The 27,720-nt window shown below is 37.0% G+C and overlaps 3 gene segments (V, D, J or C); 2 read left to right on the forward strand and 1 right to left on the reverse strand.

Moving 5' to 3' along the window:
- Positions 1-257: 257 nt before the first annotated feature.
- LOC128014061 (immunoglobulin lambda constant 7-like) lies at positions 258-4,817 on the reverse strand. The segment is given in 2 exon segments: positions 258-792; positions 4,796-4,817. Coding segments are annotated over 2 exon segments (336 nt in total).
- A 3,210-nt stretch (positions 4,818-8,027) lies between these two features.
- Positions 8,028-8,816, forward strand: LOC128013783 (immunoglobulin kappa variable 1-27-like). The segment is given in 2 exon segments: positions 8,028-8,217; positions 8,391-8,816. Coding segments are annotated over 2 exon segments (363 nt in total).
- A 10,400-nt stretch (positions 8,817-19,216) lies between these two features.
- Positions 19,217-19,825, forward strand: LOC128013768 (Ig kappa chain V region K16-167-like). The segment is given in 2 exon segments: positions 19,217-19,362; positions 19,464-19,825. Coding segments are annotated over 2 exon segments (384 nt in total).
- Positions 19,826-27,720: the final 7,895 nt, after the last annotated feature.

Here is a 27,720-nt window from a genome sequence, read left to right on the forward strand (position 1 = left end):
TGGTGTGTTTCGGTCCAGATCATGTAACCAATCAAACAGTGACTTTGGGAGTGTGAGCTGAAAATCTCATTTGCATTGTCAGGGTGGAATGATTGTGATCCTCTCAGAATAGAGCAGCTCTGTCTCCAGAGACCATGTTCAAACCCCAAGAGCTTTATTTGACTAGATTTACTGCTACTGATCGAGCTCCTGAAAAACACCTGGACAAACACTACATGCATCTTCATCTGTTAGTTGAATGATGTTGTCAGACACAATTGGAGTTTGTTGAGAAGCTTTATTGAATGTTGCAGCAAACACAGCAGATTGAAAGATCAGCCAGTGCTTTGACACTAGAGCTCTCTTTCAGTATTGAGTTGTAAATGACTACAGCTGCAGCACTAGACTCATGTGAATCCTGCCTGACACAGGACACTCAGATACGCTCATCTTCAGGAGAGAGCAGCGCTCACTGGAGAAACATCAGCACTGCGAGCGACTAACAGCGACTCTTGTGGAACGAGGCCTCATGAGGAGCTCCATCATGTGTTACTCTGCAGACGTACTGCTCTCCCGCTTCCCAGCGTGCTTTGCTGAGGGTCAGGACACTACTGCGGCTGTAGCGGCCGTCCTGCTCGCTCTCTGCGCTGGTCACAACCCCCTCGGTGACCTCTGAGCCGTCCAGTGTCCAGCTCACCAGCGCCCCCTGTGGAGAGTAAGAGCTGAGCAGGCAGAGCAGTGCGGCTGAGTCTCCAGAGATCTGCAGAGAAGAGGGCGGCAGCAGAGACACTGAGGGCTTCACTGTGGGACCAGCTGCAGGAGACAAACACAACACATTCACAAACACAGAGAAAACACACTGCAGCTCCAGCACTCTTCTGCCCTGCAGCATTCACAGCATTTCAACTGGACTTTCAGCAGCAGACGTGAGGAGTGCAGTCAAAATTACACAATCTCAACATTCATGTTATTCATCATCACTACAGCTGATATATGTTTTATCACTATACAAGCTACAAAACCAATATATACAATATACACATTAAAGCAAACCTCCTAAATGAAAGTAAACATACTAAGACACAGATTGCTTTAATACCAGTACTTGTTATATCCTAACATTGCAGTTTGTGTATATGAGATATTCATCTCATCTTTTTTAGACTTTTCAGATTTCATTTTAAATACACATTGTCTGACTACAAGTTAAAATATATTACTGTTTATAATTAGAAAGGAACTTAATCAAATGATTTTTTTAAATGTACCTGTAAGCAATGTCAAATGTTCAAAATCATATTGATCTACAGAAAATTGCCACATAAATTTTTTAACATCAAATCTAAATTTTCCATGTGTAACGCATACATTAAATAGGTTAGCTATATGTGAACAAAGAGTAGACATGAATGAAATAAAAAACTGATAAACTGATGAAACTCATAGTGAGATATGAAAGTCTAAAAAATGTTTAGACAGGATTTTTATTGCTCAGACTAATTGTTCAGACTAATTTTATATTCTTCAGACTAATTGTTCAGAATGTTCAGAATAATTCAGTTCTACTCCATATCAAAACAATCCAAAAGTTTTAGAGTAAATATTTGCTAACACTTTATTTTGATAGTCCACTTTAGACATTCTACTAACAGTTAGTAACTTTGCACCTACATGTCAACTAAGAGTCATTAGAGTATTACTAGACTGTCTGCTTAATATTTATCTTTTTTTTTCTATTTATGTATTTTTATTTATCTAACACTTTATTTTGATGGGTCCACAACATAAAGACTTTGAGAAACTTTGCAAATATGGGTCATCTTATTCTACTAAATCTAAAGCTACCCAACAGTCTAATCTGAGAGGTAGTGGACATGTAGTTAGTAGAATGTCTAAAGTGGACCATCAAAAACCAAATATTTATTATAAATATAATTGTGTTAATTGTTATTAAAAAAATACTGTACGCTATTATTTTGTTGTTGTTGTTTTTTTCAAAACATTATTATTATTTTTAAATAGAGAACTAAATAGACAGACCACTCATCTATATATAATGACCATTCTCTATTATAGATAAGTGAGACAGACTTACATTTCACCACAAGTTTAGTTCCTCCACCGAAAGTCCACCACAGTGATACAATCTAATGAAACACTCGTACAAAAACCTCTATTCCACTCGAGTGAACACACACTCCAGCAGAGAGAGAAACACTTCAACACACTGAGAGTAGAAACATCTCAGCTGTTGACAAAAACAAACAGTTTACTTATAATTTGTTTTAAAACATAAAATGTGTTGTAACAATGTGTCGATATGTATGAGATAGGTAAGCTGACCGCTTTTTATGAAATATCATATTTTTAGGACAATTTTTTTCTTGTTCAAGGTAAGCCCAAAAGGCAATGCTAAATATTTTGTCCAGTACAGATGTTAATTTTAGGCAGAAATATGGTGGATAATTAGACACATCTGCAGGAACAGTTTAAGTTTTTGACCAAGACTTTGGGATCTGTCTCTCTAGAGATCAGTATGGCTGAGATTACTTGTTAACATTTATTGTTGTAAGACCTCATCAATTCAATGTATGACTATTTGGCCTTTAAGGATTAATAATGTAACATTTAAGACAGTAACAGACTTTAAACTGCAAGAAAACACAATGCTTTAGCAAAGTTGTTTAACCCTTAAACACATGAATGTTGCACCAGTCATTACATATCGGGAATGTGAAACTCTCCTGATATTTTAATAACAATTACAAATGAATAAAATAAAGCATATTCTGTTACCTTTTAAAACTTGGCAGGGTTAGGTCTGAGCAGATGATTTTACCATCACTATCATCATCAGAGCACACTAGTCAACATCTGGCTCATATTCACGATCACAACTATATTCTCAAAACTATCATTTTCAGTGTCTTCAAAAACATTTTGATTGCTATTCACCACATCAAATGACCGTGACACTTATATTTCTTTGCATACAGTAATTGCTCTGCAGTAAAGCAATATGAGTTAGTTCAGTTTTGGCCAATGATTTATATATATATATATATATATATATATATATATATATATATATATATATATATATATATATATATATATATATATATATATATATATATATATTAATTCTTTGGTCATTTTGAGTGAAACATTAGATCATTAAATTACCTTAGTTGTCATTCACAACTTTGAAATATAAAAAAAAAAAATTCCTGCAGAGCAGTCCAGCTACACGACAAAGAAAGTTGACCCTGATTGGTCCTCTTGTGTGCTTTCGAAGTGCTGATTGGCTCACAGATAGAACCATACAGAACCAAGATAGATTACGACTTTTTATATAGAACCTTTTTCTAAATAAAAAGTCCCAAAATGTAAAAAAAAAAAAAAAAAAAAAAAAAAACTTCCATCACATATCTTAAATATGTTGTCACAGAATATGAATGTGGATAATTCAGTTTTGACAAATGTCAGATAGAATCTTATAATTCCAAGGTGACGAAAAGCTTTTCAAAAGGACAGAATAAAACTTTCATATGAAATGCCTTCAAAATGTTTGTTATTAATGGAAAAACAATTAGTTTTTCCACTCCCATTAACAATAGGCATGATTTATATTTACTTTGTTTCATTCATTCTCTTGTGACATGTTATTACATATTATAAAGAAATGTTTTGATGAGTTTTACCTTTGACCTCTTTTATCATGGATGGTGTTGTGGAGTTTCTCATGCTGATGTTTCTGTTTTTTTTTCATATGTAGCTCAATCAACATGATTCACAGTAAAACCTGTGGCTGCAAAGAAACTGACCAAAAAGTGTATTTAGAGTCCTGATGATCTTTATATATGACCTTTTTTAAGGAAATTGGCAGCAATTTAGGAAACACACTCACACAGTCATTTTCAGACCTTCTTAATGTTTGTGAATTAAACAGAAATGTAAAAAATACAGTGTCACATAGTATTGAGTGTACAACAGTCATTAATCTTTGTTTGAAACTATTGAAGTGATTGGATGCTGCTAAGTCTCAGCTCTGTTGAATTACAGTAACTGGGGCAGCCGAATCTTCTGTTTCTCTATAGTGGAAGACATGATGAGATCACATGACCAGCTGAATGTTGTTCTCCTTTATCTCATTCTCTATTATTAAACACTGCTGTCTGCAGAATGAATAAGTGAGAGCTACTGTATGCCTGTGAAGAGGGAATTTGGTAACACTTTATTTTAAGGTGTCCTTGTGAGACATGTTACATTATGCATAATTACAGGCAAGTAACCCTAAGTCAAACCCTAATCCTATCCCGTAACCATATAGTTAGCACATGTAGCTAATTAATATTACACAGTACTTACATATATAATTACACTGTAACAAAGACACCTTTAAAAAAGGTCTAAACGGATATTTCTGTATATGTGTCATGGTTCATGAATTCTCTCTCTCTCTCGTCTAGCGTGCTGTTGTGTGTGTGTCTGTGGGCGTGGTCACTGATCAGCAATGATCAGCAGCGCCAGCTGGTTTCAATTGTTTGTCTCCTATATTAGTTCAGTAACTTGTGTTACATGTTGTCAGATCGTTGTTTCTCCCGGGTGTGCTCCCGTACCTGTTCCTGTGTCCCTAGTACCTGCCTGAGTCTTCCTGTTTCATTGTTGTTTCTGGATCTTCACCCAGCACTGGATCACCGAGAACCGTCACGAGGATTATACATGCACCGGGATCATCACGGGACCGAGCACCATCATCTGTTGTCCACCGAAGTCCCTGTGTCACCGTTCCATCAGCCTTGTGTCCGCCCACCTGTGTTTTCCCTGTGATTCATCGTGCTTTTCTGACCTTTTGTTGTTTGTCAATAAACACGCCTTGCGATTACATCCTGTCTCTGTGTTACGTAACAGAACGATCTGACCATCATGGATGTAGCAGGTGCTTCCACGTGGGACGAGTTTGCGGCTCGAAGCATCGCTAGAATGGACACCCAGGAGGAGAACATCTCAATCACAGGGAGGGCGGTCCAAGCGCTTGTGACGCAGGTGTCCGAGCTCACCCAGCAGATATAACAGCTACGAGTCTCCACTAAACCACCCACACCGCCGATTCCACCCCCCCCCTTCCAGAGCCGCAGCCGCGGCGAGAAACGAGACTGCCGACACCAGAAGGTTATTCAGGTGAATCAGAGTTTTGCTGAGCTTATCTGACCCACTGTTCTATGCACTTTGCATTACAGCCTCAGACGTTCAACCAAGAACGATCCAAGGTGGCGTTTGTGCTGACGCTACTTTCCAGCAGGGCGGCTCTCTGGGGAACAGCGGTGTGGGAAAATCAAGACCCATACTGCGCCTCGTTCCAGGCACTCTCCGAAGAGATGAGGAGGGTTTTCGATGGGGTGGCGATGGGTAGGGAGGCGGCCAGACTACTCGCCGATCTCCGCCAAGGTCACGAGTGCCTGGCTGCAGAGTGCCGATGGAACGAGGAGGCTCAGTGGGACAGATTCCTGAATGGCTTGGCTGATCCAGAGGGAGATTTATATGCTGGACCTTCCCCCTAGTCTCAATGGACTTATAGAATTAGCACTTCGAGTGGATGCTCGCCTGAGCAAAATTGGCCGTTTCCAACAAGACCATCCAGTTCGTGGCATGGAGACCAGACGTCCGGAATTCCTGGATACGGTCAGTCCCTCTTACGATCTGGAGCCCATGCAGGTGGGTAGAGCTCGGCTTTCCCGGGAGGAGAGAGAATGGTTTATCACCTGCCAAACGTAATTATGACATTGGTAACAGAGAGTTGTTGGCAGTCAAGTTAGCACTGGAGGAATGGCGGCACTGGTTAGAAGGGGTCAGGGGTACCTTTTATCGTTTGGACCGATCAGAAGAACCTAGAATACATTAGAACTGCTAAAAGACGCATCTCGGTGGGGACTTTTTTTTTGGTCATTTTGACTTTTCTCTTTCGTACTGCCCGGGTTCCAAAAACATCAAACACGATTCTTTATCTCGTGTTTTTGACCATTCCGAACGCCCGTCCAGTGTATTTTACCCGAGACATGAATGGTCTCCACTCTCAGATGGGAGGTCAAATCGAAGGTCATGAATGCCATAGAAGGGGTGACGCCTCCGCCCAATTGCCCACCGAACAGGTTATTTGTGCCTGAGAAGTATCGGTCTGAAGTCATTCAGTGGGGTCATTGCTCCAGTATAGCTTGTCATCCAGGAGTTAATCGTACCAGTTTTTTGGTTAAGCAACGATTCTGGTGGCCGTTAATGGCTCGTTTTATCCGTAGTTTTGTTTTGGCTTGCTCTGTTTGTGCCACTGGTAAGACGTCCAACCGACCCCCTGATGGGTTACTACAACCGATGTCAGTCCCTTCGAGACCCTGGTCCCATATCGCGCTAGATTTTGTTACCGCCCTCCTGCCCTCCCAGGGCAAGACTGTCGTTTTGACGGTCGTGGACAGGTTCTCGAAGGAGGCTCATTTTATCGCCTTGCCCAAATTACCTTCAGCCAAGGAGACAGCGGTTGCTGTCATAGATCACATAGATCATTGGGGGCAACGGTTAGTCTCTCTTCGGGGTTTCATCCCCAAAGCAATGGTCAAGCAGAGAGGGGCAACCAAGATCTGGAGAGAGTATTTCGATGTTTGGTTTGCAAGAATCCTTCCTCTTGGAGCCAACAACTTTCTATGGTGGAGTATGCACACAACTCGTTACCAGTGTCAGCTACGGGCCTTACTCCGTTTGAGTGTAGTTTAGGTTACCAGCCACCAGTTTTTGCCAGTACGGAATCCGAAGTCGCGGTCCCCTCCGCTCACGCCTTCGTCCAGAGGTGTCACCACACTTGGACTACAGCACGTGAGACTCTTCTCCAAGTGGGGGGGCGCGCCGAGGCCAAGGCCTATCGCCACCGGTCAAAGCCTCCCGTATACATCATTGGTCAAAAAGTGTGGCTTTCTGCTAAGAACATTCCTCTCCACTCCATCTCTAATAAGCTTGCTCCCAAATTTATTGGCCCGTTTCCTGTCACCAATATCATTAGCCCGGTGGCAGTCCGCCTCAAACTTCCTCCTATGTACAGGAGAATTCACCCGGACTTCCATGTTTCAAAGATCAAACCCGTGTTTTGGGCACCTATTAATCCACCTGTCCCAGTTCCTCCCCCGGTGCGTCTCATGGATGGGGAACCTACTTATTTGGTTAGTCGTATTCTGGACTCGAGAAGGAGGGGACACGGATTTCAGTACCTGGTGGACTGGGAGGGTTACGGTCCGGAGGAGAGAAGTTGGGTTCCTGCTAGAGACATTCTGGTTTACTCTCTGAACGATGATTACAATCGTCAGGTAAGTCCGCCAGGGAACGGACTTTTGATAGAGATTAATTGACCATTTGTAATAGAATTTGATTTTACCTAGTTTAATAAAAATGTACTGAATTTTATTTTACTTGTTTTACTAAATACACTGTATAGTTAGGGTTCTGATTAAAACAGTGTAACTGGGGTCTCTGAAAACACTGCTTGTGAATAATCTGTTGATATTGTAAACTTTCATTTCTATACATTAAATAAGTGTTTAATGAATAGTGTTGTGCACTGTCTCAACCCCACTGTTACTGAACTGTAAAGTGAAAATATTTTACCCTTGGGTTGTGTCTCTAAGACCCCAGTTATAAACGTGATTAAATGTCCTTTTGACAGCCCTCAAACCTTTTTATGAACCAGGTTGTATCATGAAGCACAAGTTTTTTCAACCAGCTGTATTGACCTTCGATACTGCATGACGTTCAAAGCATTAAACGTCATCAATCACATGGTGTTGATCAGCACGGTGTGTGATGCAATTGTGCTTTGAAAACTGCGTCTGAGCATCTGAGCTGCGGTAACAATTGTACCATCACTAGTTAAATGTGCTCATTGCATGTGTGTTCCCGTGGTAGCAATTTTACAAGCTTATATATAACTAATAAATTCATTTACATTTATCCAAAGTGACTTACAGTATATTAAGGCTAACAATTATTATTTTAATTTTTTTATCTACCTAAATCCTGCCCACTTCTTTGCATCGTCAGCTCATGCTTCAGTGCTCTGAGAGTGTTTTTAAAGCTGTGAGTTTAACACTTCATGACTGAGAGCAGAACAGAACACAATCTTCATCATCACACAAGACACAACAACAACAATGAACAACATCATCATCCTCATCTGGATCACTGCAGCTTTTATTCAAGGTAAGAAATAAACAATTTGAAACTAATTTTGCTGTTTTGTAAATATATATATATATATATATATATATATATATATATATATATATATATATATATATATATATATATATATATATATATATAAAATGTGATGTAGTTTTAAACACTAACTGATTTTATTTTCTCTTCTTCAGAATCCAGAGGAGTCACTCTGACTCAACCTGAAGTTATAACTGTCCAGCTAGGTCAAACAGTGATAATAGAGTGTCGTATAGATGTAGGAATATACAGCAATTACTTATCCTGGTATCAGCAGAAACCTGGAGAAAAGCCTAAACTCATCATAGATGGCATAAACAGCCTCCAGTCAGGAACTCCATCTAGATTCATTGGCAGTGGAACTTCCATTGTTTTAACTCTGACCATCATAGGAGTCCAGCCTGAAGATACAGGAGATTATTACTGTCAGAGTTACCACTACATGGGTACTAGGCTGTTCGCACAGTGATAAAGAGTCATACAAAAACCTGCGTCAGTCAGAGTCACAGTGACTGCACCGATACAGCTAAGAGACACTGCAGCTGCTGATGAGAGGATCACAAACAACACAATAAATGACAGTGTATCAAATATATATATATATATATATATATATATATATATATATATATATATATATATATATATATATATATATATATATATATATATATATTTGTCTCATTGTTTATACATACCTATAAATACATAGCATTTACAAGCGCAAAAAGTTCATTTTTGGTTTTATTGATGCTAAAACATACAATTTACACATATTTCAACATTTAAAACATAGAAATCATTACATATTTTTAGCTAAAAATATTTACGTATATTTATATAATTAAGAGTTTTGTATCAATGCTTTTATCATTTGGCAAGGCGAGGCAAGTTTATTTATATAGCAAATTTCGTACACAATGTTAATTCAAAGTGCTTTACTTAAAAGAAAGTAAAATAATCATGAATATCAAAAATAAAACAAGCAATTTTAAAACTTTGAAAATTATAAAAAAAAAAAAAAGATTTAGATCTAGAGTCAAGGTATGCATTCACCTTGAAAACGTAATCTTTGTTTCCAAATGCAATGACTTCAGTGTTTTTCTTGTTTATCTGAAGACAATTCTGGCACATCCAACTATTAATTTCATCAATGCATTGGCAGAGGGAGTCAATGGGGCTGTAGTCATTTGGAGATAATGCTAATGCTACTATGACCTGAACCATTTGAGTACCATCCCAGAAAGCCCGACCCAGTTTTCCAGTCTCTCTAGTAGTATGTTATGATCGACAGTGTCAAACGCAGCATTGAGATCTCGCAAGATCAGCACCGATATTTTGCCAGAGTCGCAATTTAAGCGAATATCATTTATTATCTTAATGAGTGCTGTCTCTGTGCTCTGATTCAGTCAAAAACCAGATTTAAAATTTTCCAGGTATCCATTTGAGTTTAAGTATTTATTCAGCTGATTAAAAACGACCTTTTCTATAATTTTACCTATAAAACGAAGATTAGATATTGGTCTATAATTGCTCAAAATTGTGTTATCAAGATTGCTCTTTTTCAGGAGGGGCTTAACAACTGCAGTTTTTAAGGAGTTTGGAAATGTCCCAGAAAGAAGTGAGGCATTCACCACTTCTAAAAGATCTGCTTCTAAACAGTTAAGCACACTTTTGAAAAAAGATGTGGGAAGTGTTCCAAGACAGCAGGTTGACGATTTTAGTTGCTGCACTATGTCTTTTTTTTATTTTATTTTTTTTGCTATCAATTGCTTCAAAAATAGACATAGTATCTTGTTAACTTTGATATTTTGGCTGAATCTGTCTGACCTCTGCATTACTTTAAGGGTATGCTAATCGCCTTCCTGATATTGACGATCTTCTCAGAAAAGAAGGAAGCAAACTCATTGCATATGGAGTCTGAGAACATTTCACTGGGAATCTGACTTGGGGGGTTTGTCAGTCTCTCAACAGTGGCAAAAAGAGTATGAGTGTTATTTAAGTTACTGTTTATAAGGTTTGAGAAGAAGTTCTGTCTAGCTGTGGCTAGTTTCAAATTAAAATCATGAAGGATGTCTTTATAGATGCTATAGTGAATTTCAAGTTTTGTCTTCCTCCACATCCGCTCTGCTTTTCTGCATTGTTTCTTCAAAGTCTGAACTGTTGTTGATCTTCTCCAAACTGATTTCTGTCTGTTTGTTTTCTTACTGACTATTATCGGAGCAATATCATCAATAGCATTCTTAACTTTTGATTTTAAGGAATCAAGGAGAATATCAACAGAGTCTACAGAAATGCTTTATGTTGAAGATATAGCCTCCGTTATCGTTGATGCATCTTCTTCTGACAGAGACAGATCTAGTGTGAATAATAATGAATGCAGATTAGATGAGTTTGCCCTTCGGCTTGAGATGGCTTTAACTTTCTATCACGTAAGCTCTTGGTTTACAGCTTGCTTCTTTTTAAGTCCTGTTAATTTTATTTTTTTATTTTTTTTTGCATATCATTTTAAAAACCAATCATTATACAATTTATATGAGAATTTTTTTTTTTTTGATAATGGTGATTGGTCAGTTAAGCATTTGTAAAAAAGAAAAAAAAAATATATATATATAAAGGTAATAAAGATCTATGATTTTTGTATGGGGTAAGCTTATGTTAAAATATAAGCATTTTAGAAACAAGATAATTTAATGAATATTGCTGTAAAACAACATGAGTTGTTTTAAAGGTATGATCACAACAGACTGATGTTGTGCTAATTGTGTATAGTGTTTTGCAAAATGTGACTACAGATTGAACAAAGGGATGTTAGCAATTGATATATACAATTGATTGGTGATTACTTGGAGTTTTATAAGAACTGCATACTTCAAAGTTGTTAAAACTTAGTTGAACATTTGCTTACATTTCTACAGTTAAATGAACATCAACAGTAAATAATAATAATTATAAATTATACATTTTATAAATGTGGGATTGTCAGGATTTTACTAGCAAAGAAGTTGGCAATAAAATACTTCTAATCATTCTAATTTCTGTAAAATCAATTACAATATTATACAGCAAAACAAATGACATGTAATTGCTTTACACTAAGTAGACATCGAAAACGCCTCTTTTACCGCCGCGGGTACCGCCGCCGCAGCGTTTGTAAAGTGCATTTGCAGCTTTTGACCGCTGAGTGGCGCTTTAACCACAAGTTATCAAACAAGCCATCAAAGCACATTTTCGCAAATAGACGTCAGTTTTGCCTTGCTGATGTGTTACATTTTACTGCTTCAGTCACGGAAAATAAAAAAAAACACTATAGTTTAAATATTTAATATATTTAATATTTAATATTCACAAGTTTGGTATTTATGAAGTTATGTGCATTTCTTAGAACATATTCAAGCAGGATAAATGTCAAGCCTGTGCCTGAGTCTGTGCTTATATTTTCTAAGCTACATGGTATTAAACCATATTTTAGATTTGACACATTTAAAAGGTGTGCAGAATTATTTATATTATATTAATTACGCGTTATATTATTCAAAAGAAATTGTGGATTACTTTGCATCGGAGCATAAAAAGTGGGAGCCTATTTTAGGGGGGTAGGCTACATGGATTAATATGCAAAATGTCAATATTTTAATATATCATGCCTATATTTTAATTTAAATTTAAAATATAAATATATTTTTTCCTTTAATAAAACAACATGCATTTATGTTATTCGTTACCTGTCCTTTATTTTGACATAACTTATTGGCAAATTATTTTGACTTAACTTATTTGTCTGTAAACTGATTAAGAAATTGTTGCATGTTTAATTGTGAAATACTGTATAATTTCGTTCCCATTATTTAGGCCTAATTTGCCTAAAACAATAAACAAATAAAATTAAACAGGCACAATTAAATCTTTGAATCTCTAAAGAATTAATACAACATCCTCACGATTAAACTCAAGTTCTCTCATTATAATCAACAACATTCACACGATGTAAAAAAAAGCTTTAGTAATTGACAACTTAAGTGATTTTAAAGGGAACCTTCTTTACTTGCTTTTAAATAAATCAATATTAAAATGACGAAGACATTTTACAAAACAAGTTTTAATATACAGTAGTTCTTTATCATTCATTTAGCAGTCAAATTTATAACTGCAACAAAATAATAAAAAAAAAACAGTACTGTTATACCTAAATGCTGGAAAGACCTTTATTTTTTTATTTTTTTTTATTTTTTTAAAACTAGCCCATCATGCATCTAACCACTGTGTCAGTGTCATGGACGGAGGACCTGTTAATATATTTTCTAGTTTATATTTCCATCTCGTTATGCCACTGGTTTAGATTTTTTATTTATTTTAATTTTATAATATTTTTTTTTTGAACTTGTTTGTAAATAGAGCAGAAACTTTCTGTGTGTCTACACCGGACGCAAAAGTCGTCATCTGTGCCCCACAGCGAAAAGTGTGTCTAAACTTGATGACATCACACTATAGTGTCAAATCATCTGAACACAGTGTCAGAACATTTCATCATAAACAGAATGAGCATCAGTTCACTGATGGGGATCGTGTCCAGTGTATCCATCACTGTGTTTTGTCGTCTTTTGTTGGATCGCTCCACTCGTGTCCGGTGTAGACCTGGCGTGCATTTATTAATGGGTTATGTTACAGCCCTGTTTGTTTTAATGTTTTTATTAAATATCTGTATTGACGGTCATATTATCAAATTATTTACTGTCATGCAACCAACAAAAGTAAAGCTTGGCGAGTCGATGAACGAGCATTGCTGCAGGTTGATTTTTGGCGGATGTGCTGTGCTTGTGTTCCCTCGGTCGTCTTCATTTCGTCGGGTGAAACATCTCTCTCACTCGCAGCAGAGTCTGTGAGCAGCAACAACTTCCCCTCCGCGCGCACTGATACCAGAAACACGCTCCGCCTTCACTCCGTGAATAAAGTATTTCAGTATGTTTGAAATGTTATGTTCATAACATAGCATATAAAATAATAATAATAATTTAAAAAAATAACAGGTTTCAAAGTGGCTTAAGTTTTTCCCTATATCACATGCCAAACTAATAACTGTCAGGGTTTGCAAGGGAGGAACTCAAGTGCAGACAGGGATCGGGTTACACACAGGATTTATTAATACAAAAAGGGGAAAACAAAACCCACGAGGGGGAAAACAAGGACTAGGGCAGATACAAAAATAACTAAACAGGACTGATTAGACAAGATAAACAAAGACTCAAAACTAGAGAACACTAACTACAAGTAAACACTCACGGTTTTACAGGACACAATATCTCAAAGGGGTTACCAGGGTATAATCACAAGTGAGGAACAATCACAATGAACCGACGCAAGACAGAGCACACTAGGAGATCTAAATAGGGGGAACAATTAAGACACGACAGGTGACACAGATAGGACAATCACGACACGACTAGGATAACAAGGGGGGCGGGGCAAGGGAACGAGACAACACAAGCACATGGCCCAAAGACAAGGCCATGTGCTTGTACACAAAACACGGGTCTGTCATGATCCTGCCTCAAGACTAGGAAAAATCAAGGACACGAGGGCAGAATCATGACAGAACTCCTCCCTTAAGGAGCGCCTTCCAGACGCTCCTCAAGGGAACATCAAACACGGGACATGACAGACTGGGACACAGACACAAACCAACAAGACATGACAAATAATAACAACGGCAAACATGAGTGCACAACGGCAGGGTTAGGGTGACAAATCAAAAAAAACAAACAGGGAAGGCGAGGGGGCGGGACCACAAAGTTCATGGGGGACAGACCAGGGTGGGTGGGTGGGGCAGGAGTTTTAGGAGGGCGGGCCGAAGGCTGACGACAAGGGGTCCGGGCAGGTCTGGGTGGTGAGGGGTGGGAAGGGGTCTTGGGACAACTGACAGAGGACATGACAGGAGGGGTCACAGGACGAGGGACGACAACAGCTGGACGAGGGACGACTATATCAACGGGACGCGGGGGGACAACAGGACACAAGACAACATCAGCTGGGCACGGGGGGACAACAGGACACGGGGGGACAACATCTACTGGGCACGGGGGGACAACGGCTGGACACTCGGGACTTCTGGGGACAGGGTCTGGGGACAAGACAGGACTGACGGGGACTTCTAGGATCCGGACAAGACTAGACAAATAATCTGAAAAGGCTTTAGCAGCTAGGATAATTGGCATCTCCTTACGAGATGAGACAGACTGTACTAGAGTCTTTGCTGCAGAGTCGGCCGCGGCACTCTCCTCCGCTCTCACGACTGCAGACTTGCATACAGCTCTCTTCTTTGCCGGCTCGGGCACGCCAGCGCTCACCGCTGCTGGCTCGGGCACGCTCACCGCTGCTGGCTCGGGCACGCTCACCGCTGCTGGCTCGGGCACGCTCACCGCTGCTGGCTCGGGCACGCCAGCGCTCACCGCTGCTGGCACGGGCACGCCAGCGCTCACCGCTGCTGGCACGGGCACGCCAGCGCTCACCGCTGCTGGAGGCGACAGAGTCGCAGGACCGGGAGACCCCTTCTTCCTCCTCTTCCTTCTAGGCCCCCAGGGTTGCCACGGCCAGGACACGACCCTCTGGAATCGTTGGCAGGTGGGTAGGTGGAGGGGACCTCTGTGGCTCCTCCTCTCGACCGCTTGCTCCGGAGCGACCTCCCCTGGTCCCCCGGAACACCACTAGGCGAGAGCCCTCAAAACCATCCAGCTTGCTGGCTGATGACATCCAGCATTGCCTCCTGTCTGCTGAGTTCCCTTTTGGTCGGTTCATTCTGTCAGGGTTTGGTAAGGGAGGAACTCAAGTGCAGACAGGATTCTCAACACAAAAGGGTTTATTTACAAAAGGGGAAAACAAAACCCACGAGGGGGAAAACAATAGCTAGGGAAAAGACTAAATAACAAAACAAGACAGGGCAGACAAGATAAAGACACTTAACACTAACTATAAACAAACACTCACGGTATTACAAAAACTTCTTCAGGGATGACAATCACAATTGTGGAACAATCTCAGACGAGGAAACAATCTCAGACGAGGAAACAATCTCAGACGAGGAAACAATCTCAGACGAGGAAACAATCTCAGACGAGGAAACAATCTCAGACGAGGAAACAATCTCAGACGAGGAAACAATCTCAGACGAGGAAACAATCTCAGACGAGGAAACAATCTCAGACGAGGAAACAATCACAAATCACAGTCACAAATCTTAGGGTACAAATCTCAATGAACCGACGCAAGACAGAGCACACTAGGAGATCTAAATAGGGGGAACAATTAAGACACGACAGGTGACACAGATAGGACAATCACGACACGACTAGGATAACAAGTGGGGCGGGGCAAGGGAACGAGACAACACAAGCACATGGCCCAAAGACAAGGCCATGTGCTTGTACACAAAACACGGGTCTGCCATGATCCTGTCTCAAGACTAGGAAAAATCAAGGACACGAGGGCAGAATCATGACAATAACATTGTAAGCATTACATCTTTAATTGCTGCTTTCTGCTGTGAAAATTTTGTTTGTGAGGAAAATAACATCTTTGCCAGTTATTTTGTCTAAACAGATCAATTAACTTCTTCAAGATTTCAAAATCAGATAGCATGCTGATAATGTAGTAGCACTGTAAGATTACATTTGTTTGAACGCATTATTGCAAAAGCGATTGAGTGTGAATCTGTTTAAATCATGCTTTAACACGAAACTTTTCAGTAAAAGAAACAGACTAACTCTTAACATCCCGCTCGACTCTTGCAGTCATTGCAACCTTCTGATCAAGCTAAATATGTTTAACATGAATACTTGCTGAATATGCAGTTATATGGCTGTTGGCATGAATTTTATACTCATGATGGAGCGCTCTTGGAGGTGGGTGAAAACCACGACGCTCATATTCAAGTGTTTGTGCAAAAATTATTAATGTGCATTAAACAGTTTATAAGGAACAATCAAAGTTTCAAAGCTGAATTTTTTGCATCATTGCTCCAGTCACACACTGATTTTCTACAAGACAAAAAATATATATATATTGTTGTTGTTATTATTATTATTATTATTATTACTATTATTAATAATGTGGAATAGAGCTGAGAATATTTTTTCAGGTTTTTATTTTTTATTAATTGAAAGAACAGCATTGTTTGTTATATTTGTTACATTTACATTTATTTGTTACACTTATATTATTTACATCAAGCTTTATTGAAACTTCATAATGTTTCAGTTGATTGTACATTTAGTCAGGAATAGTTTAACTAGTAAAATGTTTACATGTTATGTGAAAAGTAGTAAAAAATTATATAAATAAATAAAAATAGACTTACTCATATTTATGATCTTTGCTGAATAAAGCGCTTCATTCTTTTTTTCTGTGGAAATCCAAAACTCAAATCCTGAGGTAATCCCCAGCACATCTTTTTGGGGTGAATTATGTCTTATTCCTCTCATCGCGAAGCAAAGAGTAAAATAAAAGAACTTCAAGAACTGTCTGTGTGGGCGTATTCAAGCCGTGTGCTTCAGTTTGAAACATTAGAATCTGAATAGAGTATTCCGCGCAGGGGCTTGGTCACATTAGAAGATAATGAAGGGAGACGTGAAAAATGGACATCGCATTGTTTTCATATGGATTACTTTATCACAGAATATTTCTTTTCAGCAGCACTTCTTTCATTTAAAAGTAGACATGTCAAGCTTTCTATAGATATATCTCTCATGTCTCTTCATTAAGTATTGATAAGCACATAAGCACATTGCTATCTTCAGTGCTCTTTTAGCAAACAACATTCACCCTTTTTAAGCAAGGCAGCAATTAAGGACAATCAGCTGAATTCATTTATCTCAAAATCTCAATTGTCTCAAGTAGAATTACAAACAAGTATATATACAGATTTCAAATGAACAACTTCCAATGATAATACAGTATTACAGACACTCACAAAGAAAGAATATGTTTTGCAAAAAACAAGAAAATTCAAGTTCTTCATTCATACCCTCAGGAAATGAAGATTTAAGTTCAAAGATCCAAAAAGCCTCCCTTTGCAATAATTGTATATCTCTATCTCCACCTCTCCTGTGAGGTAGAATCCTCTCGATGCCCAGGAACTTCATGTCAGACAGAGACAGGTTAGCAGACTTAAAATGACGAAAAACTGAAGATGTATCATCCTGTCTCCTAATGGCACTTGTGTGTTCAATCATTCTTGTGCGTAACGCACATGTAGATTTGCCAACATATAGTTGTGGACAAATGATAATGTAAACAACATATGTACTCTTACAGGTAATCAGTTGTCTAAGTATGAGGATGTGTAAATGATTTACTTCTGACATGCTTAGTACAAGAAGAGCAATTGTGACATGGAAAATTACCCTGGGCATCGACAAGAGTAGTTGGAGAGGAGATATGGGTGTCAGCAAGGACAAGCTTTTCCCTCAAATTAGAGCTCCTGGAAGAGACAAAAAAAAAAAAAATCACTAAATAAATGTAATAACTGGGGATCACTTTGAATAATGTGCCAATGATTCTTGATAATGGTTTTGATATTATTACTCAGTGAACTAAATGTGGATTTAAAAATGCATGACAAATTCTTACTTTCCTTTTTTCATAGTCAAATTTCTCTCCTCCTGTTTTTGTAAGATGGAAACCTTCTCAAGTGCAGTATCAAGCCACTGGTTGGGATAGCCTCATGATTTAAAGTCCATGTACAAGCTCTGGGCTCTAGACTCAAAGTCTTCTCTCCCAGAGCAAATGCGGTGAAGTCTCAAAAATTGGCTGTAAGGTAAACCTCGTTTTAAAGGCATTGGATGAGCACTGTTAGCATGAAGGAGACTGTTCTTGGCTGCATCTTTTCTATAGAGAGAAGAGACTATTTTATTATCCACAATTGATATAGAAGTGTCCAGGAAATTGACATCAGTGAACCCCACATGATATGTACATTTAATGGAGGGCCTAAGACAAGTCATGTACAAAACAAATGTTTCAAAATCACTTGCAGAACCTTTATAAATGACAAAGCATTCATTAATGTATCGCTTAAACAAAATAATATTGTCCAAGAAAGGGTTGTTGTTGAAATGTTTGCTGGTGTCTATTCTGTTTTTAACCCACATGCACTTTGCACCTTTTTGCACGATGCAATTTTAAAAATAAAATAATTTTTGTAGACTCTCAGTCTTAAGAACAAAGTAAAAACATCTATGTCACAATAAGTGCATTGTGTCAAATGATTTATTTAAATAAGTGCAGAAGGCCACTTAATATAAAGTGGGACCTAAGTTTGAATTACACCCCTCTTTGTCTGCTCAGCCATGATTTTGTTTGTGATTTAATATTTAGATGCAAGTTGTGAGTAAATGTTGTCAAAGATAATATATACATCAGCAGCATACTTCAGCAGACATGAGCATTTGGCAAATATAGCTGATGATCAGATATTTTCAACATATCTCTTTAGATAACGTTCATACAGACAAAAATAAAGGATGGAGTACAGTACATATTCCTTGATACAGCAAAGCATAATATTAAGACAGCTGAAGTTTCAGAAATGTTTAAAATTGTGAAATCTAAATTGGAATATAAATGACAAAGAGTGACAGAAAGACCTTAAACACATTGAAGAATATAGCCTGCCTAAAGCCTGTTTTTATCATTGTTTAGTGTTTGGTCAAGAAGCTTCACTGACTTCATGAAATCACAATTTAAACATCTCCCTCCTATTTTATTTATTTTATTTTTTTGTAATCATTAAATTATAAATTCATATTAACATCACCCTCAGTGATTAAGTCTCTCAGTTTAATTTAGTAATAAAATGACACATTCAGTCACCTGTAGTCTCTGTAAAGACTGAAGATGGAACACTGTGGCGTTAGAAATGGTGTTTTAAAAGTCTTTGAGAGGGAACTAGACTTCAGCTAAATGATTTAAATAGTGAGAATCACTTTGCATGGTCAGCACATGCTTCAGTGCTCTGAGAGTGTTTATAGAGCTGTGAGTTTAACACTTCATGACTGACACTGTTTATCATAATAACAGACACAGCAACTACAATGACATTCATCTTTCTCTTGATCTTAGGAATGCATTTTCAAGGTAAGGCATCGTTCTCTTTAATTATCTTCTTTGAGGTTTTCTGTAAAAAGCATCTTTTTTTTTTCAGTTCAGAAATTTCATGTGTTTTAATTGTTCTTCAGACTCTTCAGGACAGGTGACTGTAATTCAGACTCCAACAGTGACACATGTTCAGAACGGACAAACAGTCACTCTGACCTGTAAAACCAGCAGTGCTATTGGACGTCAGTCAGACGGTTGGTGTAAGAACTGTTTCTCCTGGTACCTACAGAAACCTGGAGAAACTCCTAAACTTTTAGTGTACTACATTAAAACCCTTCATACTGGAACTCCATCAAGATTCAGTGGAAATGGAGCTGATCATGGAACTGATTTCACTCTGAGCATCAGTGGAGTCCAGTCTGAAGATACAGGAGATTATTACTGTCTATCTTTAAACTACATGAATAATAACTGGGTGTAAACACAGTGATAAAGAGTCGTACAAAAACCTCCGTCAGTCAGAGTCACAGTGACTGCACTGATACAGCTGAGAGACACTGCAGCTGTTCTACAACACAATCACATAAACAACATTGATTAGTGAACAAACACACACAACACAAAATTAATAGATTTAGGTTAGAAAATTTTATTGTCAAACAAAATCAGAAAAGGTGAGACAGACCATTCAAAATTTCGACCATTCAGGCCTCATTACATAACCTTTTACACTGATTAAACAAACCAAATTAGATTTAGATGACAAAATGATGTGGTTGCATCTTCTAACACACTTTTTCACCACTCAGTTGTCATTTCACTTTGGAACTGCTGTGATACATGCAAGAAGACTCATTATATAATTATAATATAATGTAGCACAATAGGCATGCTGTTATCTATCCGTCTCTCTGTCTCTCTGTCTGTCTGTCAGTTCTGAAAATGGACTCAATTAACCACAGCAGACACCACTACAACATAAGAGCCCATCTGTGAAGTCCAGAAGTGGTCCTCAGTGGTCATCAGGTGCATGCTAGTTTTTTATGGCATGTTGCTAGCCATCGGAAGTATAGTTTTGTATGTAGTTGAATAAGTGTTTGTATGTTTTAGCATGTTCCTAGCTATTTGTATCATGTTGTTATGCGTTGCTAGCATGTAGTTTGCAAATTATCGTATGTTTATTTATGCTATTGTAGACTGAAAACGGTTTAATTTCAATAAACATAAGTAATTTATAAATAAATAAATTTGGAGCAAACAAAGAATTATTGCAATTTTATATAGGCTACTTAATTTCATTTTATATTACTGCGACTACGTTGATGAGAGTAATGTTCACTGTGAAGCTTACACTGCGATGTACCTGAGAGGAAACGGAGTTGAACATCACAGTTGTATATGACATGAGAATAAGGCCTGAAGTTAGGAAGAACACTTTAAGGAATTTAATAATTATATTATTATATTTTCATGATGATTATTTCTTCTCAAATCATCACTTCCCACTGATAGTTATTTACCATCACATCCTTTCTTTTTCTCCCAGATGTAATCGATCTAAGAGGTTGAATAAAAATATTAGGACTTTATTTTTTTAAATTAACTCAACTTAGCAATAGCAAGCTTAAAAGCTAGACAGTTAGCATCAGCTAACAATATTTAAAACTTCCAGTATGGTTATGAATAAACATTCACATCTGTCTACTTGTCTAGTTAATCCAAACAATATAAAAGTGTATACCGTTGATAAACAGTATAAAGAAAGACATTACATAGGGCATGCTAGCATTTTAATTAAACTGTTAACATTACGGCAGCAGGGAATTTGAACTTGAATTGATGTGTCTGCATCGTCTGCATTCAGTTCGGTGGGCTTTAACAGATCAATCTTTACAGCAGATTTTGTTCACAAACATCTGACAGTTTTGACCTAAATATGATTTTCAGTTACAAAAACGAATTAAGATTAAATCATCACACTGGAGAAACAGATGCAAACCAAGTAGATACTGTATCGAGATAATCTCAGCACATTTATTTTACGAACCGTAATTTATATAATTTGTCACTGATGATTAACAATTAACACTGAGCCATACTACCTGATGCAAAAAGTTGAGTGCCGCCGGCATTGCTGCCTCCAACTTCATTGGATATTGTCACAAATCGGTCAGGCTCTTCACCCAGCCAATCACAGCGCACCCCATCTCCTGAGTATTAATCACCAGCACCTGTTCATAATTCACTCACCCATCAGCCACCACATTAAAGCACACACTTCAGTCTCACTAACTGACTGATCTCGTGACTACACAGTGGATTCCTTCTCTGTCTTTGACTTACCTAAATACTCTTCTCCAGTGAGCATTCCTTGTAAAACGATTACAATCATCAGTCTGTTACTCCATCGCTAGTGTCTGTCTCAGTTAAGGATCTACTCCCATTTCATCTCTCCCTCTGCCACATCATACACCTTTATTTCAGTAAAGCTTCTGAGTTAACTAACCTTCTGTCTCCCAGTCCACCTTCTTACAGATATATGAATATTCTGGCTTACAGTATATATGTGTGTGTGTGTGTGTGTGTGTGTGTGTGTAGGGATAAAAAGGATAAAAAAGGAGACAATCAAAAACACAATTATAAAAATGTCATTATACATACTTTATTATTAATGCAACACTGTTAAAAATCAGTTTCGAAGTGTAAACAGAGGCATGATAAACCATCAACCAGGCACGTGCACAGGTAGGGCTCAACCTGTGCAGAGCACATGCCCTTTTTTCCCTTACACTCCGAAGTGCCCTTTTTTTAGTGGTGATTTTGGCCAAATGCATTTTACCACAGGAAAAACTGAGCGCTCCGTTTATATAGCTACAAAAAACTAGTTTGTAACCTGTAGATGAAAATGTAATGTGATGCCGGCAGGCGCCATCGCCATTTTAATGACGAAAAAAAAAAAAATTAATTCACATTTGCACACATATTGATAAGTAATAGAACAACATATAATTTGTTTTTACCATCGGAGAAACATAACAGGTGCGCCCCCACGCTGTTTCGTACTGGAACTTACACAAAGCAACGAGTGATCCTCGTCACTTAGATGACATATTTCTAAGAAATTTCTTCTTTGATTTATGATTGCTGATACACTTAATTGATTAACATTTAGGCTAATCATGTTATAGTATACTCTCCGCTCGTCCTCACATGTATAAAATTAAGTAAAACATGGTTTTACTACAGTGTATGTAAAATGTAGTAAAACTTTTTTTTTCTTTTTTTTTTTTTACAGAAGATCACTGTGAAATCTTTATATTTTATCATGCAGAATGTTATTCATGATTCATTCCAAGGCTTCGTTTATTTGATCCAAAATACAGCAAAAACAGTAATATTGTGTAATATTTTTTTAAATTTAAATAAATTTAAACATTTTCTATTTGAATATATTTTAAAATGTATTTTGTTTTTGTGATCAAAGCTGAATTTTCAGCATCATTACATCAGTACTCTTCAGTGTCACGTGATCCTTCATAAATGCTTTTCACTGCAACTGTACTTTTTACACCATTTTTATTTATTTTTTCATTGCTGGCTTATTTTAGGGAAAGTGTAGTGAATAAGAAACCTTCAAGAGACCAACATCCCTGGTCCACCACAGTATCAAATTTTTGCCAGGTAGCCGGATACATGTTGGATATATTATAGTTTTTTTATAATCTGGAATTGAGTTGGACATAATTACTTAAATTATGTTTCAAAAAAGTTTGTCAAAAATACTTGACTCATTGCTCACCTTCCCCTCTTCTCAGTGTCATTCATAATCATGTTAACCAAATAATACAAATTAGCTTATAAAACCAAACAGAATAGCTAAAAAATAATATATATTATTTTTTTCTTTGCAAAGTTCATAAAAAAGTGCACTGTAAAAAATTACTCTTGAGGGTGTTAAATACAACCCATGAAAATCAGTTATAGTTTACTTAAGTATATGAGTTAGCAAGTAAAATTAAAAATAATGGGTACTTTGTACCTACACTATCTATTTTTAACAGTATTAACTGCAAGCCTAAAAAAAATAAGTAAAATTTACCCCTAAATATTAGCTTTGGCACTGCAAAGTGCGCATGCGTCAACATCCAGGCGGGAATCGCGGGAGTCACCATTTTCCTTGTCATTGGCGGTGGCTGAACATTTATTGGTGAACCTACAGGTACTTTTTTATTCAACTTGTTGATATCATCATCATGAATGCAAATGTTAAGTTGTTTAACGGTAAAATGTACCAGAAGAATAGTCATTTCTCGTTCTCTGTTGACGCACCATTTGGTGATAGATCGACACGTTATAATTTGTTGTTAGTCAAGTTAGGATTGGAAGCGGAATACATTTTCCAACGTTACTTGCCCCTGCGAATGCGAGCAAACATCTACGTTTGTGATTGAAATATAGCTTCAATTATTGTAATGTTACATGGCTGAAATTCGTGAACAGCGAAACTGTTACACATGAGTGCTTGAACTTGAGCAAGTGATGAGAGAGAGCAATGGATGGCTGATGTTACGTTACTATACATACGACAAGGCATTCGGAGCAGAAAAATAGCAGTAAAGCTGTCGATGTGGTATGCTAGATAATTACTTTTAAAGTTTTCTTGCATTTATCTGTTGATATTGAGTTTTGTGTTAGAAGGGATCAATTTATAAAAGCCATTTTATTATTATCATCATTTACAGATTTATACTTAACGTTTGCCTTTTCCCGTGTGCGTTTTTAAATTATTGTCTGTTTAAAAATGTGTTTTGGGGGTTTATACGATCCAAATTTATTGTCAAGTAACGTTAATCAGCCTATGTTTGAAAATCGTTGTTTGTATAAGTGCGTGCATCTTCCAATTCCTATGTTTGAGTAATGTGCTTCATTCGTGATAATTTATATTAAGTATTTCAAATGCAAAAATGTCAGACTTTTACTACTGTGTTGTAAATAATTCTGTGTAACGTTAAACTACTAACTGTGTGCTGGTGCCTAAGTGTTAAGTTTATAAATTTGCATTAGAGCTAATCAGCCTCCCACTGAGCACATGGTTAGCATTAATATGCAGCGATTAGCATGTGCTCTGCTAACGACAAAAAGCAAAGGATTGAAAATATGTAATTTTTTTATGTTCCTTATCTGATCTGTAACATAGGCCTAACAGTTGTAATGTTTTTATAATTGATTTATGTGTTTGAGTTAACTTGGATTTTCAAATACATTGTACTAACTTCTGGTTGGTGTAATTATTAAGAAAAATATGAAAAATGTAAATGGATATGAATATAAATTATGTACAATTCATTTTACAGGAGTGTGATAATTAATAATTTCAGTATCCTGTTTCTGACACATTTTTTTTCTGCTGCAGAAAGATCTATATGAAGAAGAAAGAAGAATTCATAGCAGTTATCAAGACAAATTAACTTCAGGTACCCAAACTAACCACTGGGTCAATGGATGTTCTAGCTTATTGGAAATGAATTGGCTGTACAAAATATGTAACTTTACATCATCCAAACGATTGGATCTATTAAAACACTACAGATTACAACATGGGCATTTTAGTCAAAGCCAGTCCATACCCTGTCTCCATTCGAATTGCCCATGCATTTATATTGTATTTATTTATTGCTTTATTTGTTGTTAACAATTTGATACCTATACTTGCCTTGAGTAGTGAGATTGGTTCCTAAACTTAGGTCTGCCAACAAGTCCTGAAGAACTGATTTCCTGTCGAGTTTAGCTCTAAGGATGCTTTAAATTTTTGTTCAATTGCCTGGTCCAAACAGCAAACCTTTCCAAGGAGTGTTTAGCATTAGTATCCACTGAATACTTTTGTTGTCATTTTTTAAATCGAGCATTTGTTGTCGGACTAATAATGTTTTTTTTTATATATAGATTTTTTTCATTTGCTTGTTATTTGTCTGTTTGCATGTTTTCCTAAGTTGCAGTGCCGAGCTCATAGAGTCACTGTATTGGCTCTAAAATGCATGTCTTTGTAGTTCCAGAGTATTGAGAAAAAAAGGGATGCATGCATCTGTTGCCTCATTGAGTATCTTGGGGAAAATCAAGAAGAGCTGTTCCAAGAGTGTCAGGTATGTTATTACATAATTCATAATTTCAAGGTATTCAAATGGATACACATTGTTTCATTTCCCTTATTGATCACTGTGATTTAGCCAGTAAACCAACACAATACCTAGCCTTTGATAAATAGTCAGTAGTGCATTTAAAAATATATTTGTGTATGTATTTATTTACGTATTGTGATTAGAAATATTTTGTCACATATGAAATGTTCAGAAAATGCAGACTAAGGCCATGACACACTGGCTGCGTGGCGTCTCTGCTGCGTGTCAGGAGCATGGTGGCTGCCAGTAGCTTGCCTGGCCTGCGGCATAGAGGGAGACCGCTGACAGACCAGGATCTTGTCTTCATGACAACAATATCAACTTTTTTTTACACACCTACACCTACGCCTACTGATAAAGGACACCGTCAACAGTATTGACGGCAAAATATGTTTGACAGGTGAAATATTTGAAAATCGATAATTATTAATTTTTTTAGTTACATTTATATCTGAATTTGTCAACCTATACACTTTCAAACATCAAAGTGTCATGAATTAATATGTATTTGTATACAAAATGACATATTAACATATTTTCCTATTATATTTTGCCTGGAAACGCTTCCAACACGCGTCGGTTCTATTTCTAGCATGCACGCGTTTTCTGCGCGTTTTCTCACGCAGGCAGTCTGCAAGCTCTAACCTGTTAACATGGGAGCTGAATTAAAACAGACACGCCACGCAAACAGTGTGTCGCCGGCCTAAGGATGCTCAGGTCAAAGATCATGTAATTCATTATGGGATACTCAGGTGAAGAATTTGTGTTTTGATTTTTGTTACTCATTTTTATTTAAATGCTGATTAATACAGAAATCCTGCGTGTGAGCAAACAATTGGCATTAACCAAGAAAACGACTGTAATCAAACTTGCTAATTTGCTTGAACTAACATAAAACCTTTTTTTTTTTTTTTTTTCAACAGGAGGATGTACTTGAAGGCCACACAAATGAAATAATGAAGTTGGTGGTTATTCACAATCCTGCAGTTGAGGAGGACCCAGCAGATGTGTGTGTTGTAATCGAGGGCTGAATGGTTGTGGAAACAGAACCACAGCGTGCATACTGTTGATGGGATTGATATAGGCCCTCAACCTTGAATATCCAAAAAAAAATAAGTACACCTTTGAAGTCTTCCAGAAACTTTTTTTGAAACTTGACGGAGCAAAACTGCTGAAGAAGGTCCAAAGCCTCAAGTGTAAACTATTGGAATGAGCTGTTTGTACTGTAAGTTCAGCCTCAATGAAAACTGTTTTATTTGCAAATGGTAAATGTTCAAGAAGTAGCACGTTATATGTAATGTGAGTTATATTTGAAGTTTAATCTAACTTAAAATGTATTGTTTTACTTTTAAATAGTAATTGTTCAAAAAGTTAAATGTAATGAGTTTTATGTAATATGAAGTTGTATGTCACTTAAAATTGAATGTAAGAGCATTTTTTGCACTTAATTAGTTTTAAATGAAGTTTAAATGTTTGTATCGATGTAGAATGCTAGACTTTTGAGGTAAATGAGATCATTTCAGTCTCCTTTTATTTTCTAGAGTTGCAAGTATTGTAGCCACACATTAAATCTAAACGCATATAGTTTGAAATGGTTACGTGAAGAAACAGTATTTTCCTCTAATGTATGTTTTTTCATCTTATTTTTGAATGTAATATATTAAAAAAGCTTTGTCACATTATGATTTTGTATTTCACTTGAAATTTATTGTAAGGGGCTAAATTGTACTTTAATTATGTAATATAGTTTTAAATGTTTAAAAATACAAAATGTTATTGATCAATAAAATAAGCAATTGATGCAATCTCCTGCGTCTGACCATTTTTATATAAATTCTACCTTCCCTGAATAAGTAATATGTAATTTTTCCTATTGGCTAATCATTATTAATAATAATTAAGTAGATGCACTGTTGCTCACTTACAACAGGGTTAATATTACTAAATTTTTATAAGTAATTAGTTATTTGATGTAATGAGAAATATTAGGTAGACCTTACCTAATCTCTTTTAGTCTGCCATAGCTGTTTAATTTAAGTATACTTTACTCAAATATATAAGATAGAATCTACCCAAACGAAGTGAGTGCAAATTGTTACCTCAATTTTATTGAGTAGATTCTATAGGTTGTTTTTTACAGTGTGCATAAAGTTCAATAAAAAAAGATTTTGGTTTCTGTTTGGTTTTATAAGCTAATTTGTATTATTTGGTTAACGTGTTT

Source organism: Carassius gibelio, chromosome B25 (genome assembly GCF_023724105.1).
Source record: "Carassius gibelio isolate Cgi1373 ecotype wild population from Czech Republic chromosome B25, carGib1.2-hapl.c, whole genome shotgun sequence".
In the NCBI taxonomy this organism is placed as follows: domain Eukaryota; kingdom Metazoa; phylum Chordata; class Actinopteri; order Cypriniformes; family Cyprinidae; genus Carassius; species Carassius gibelio.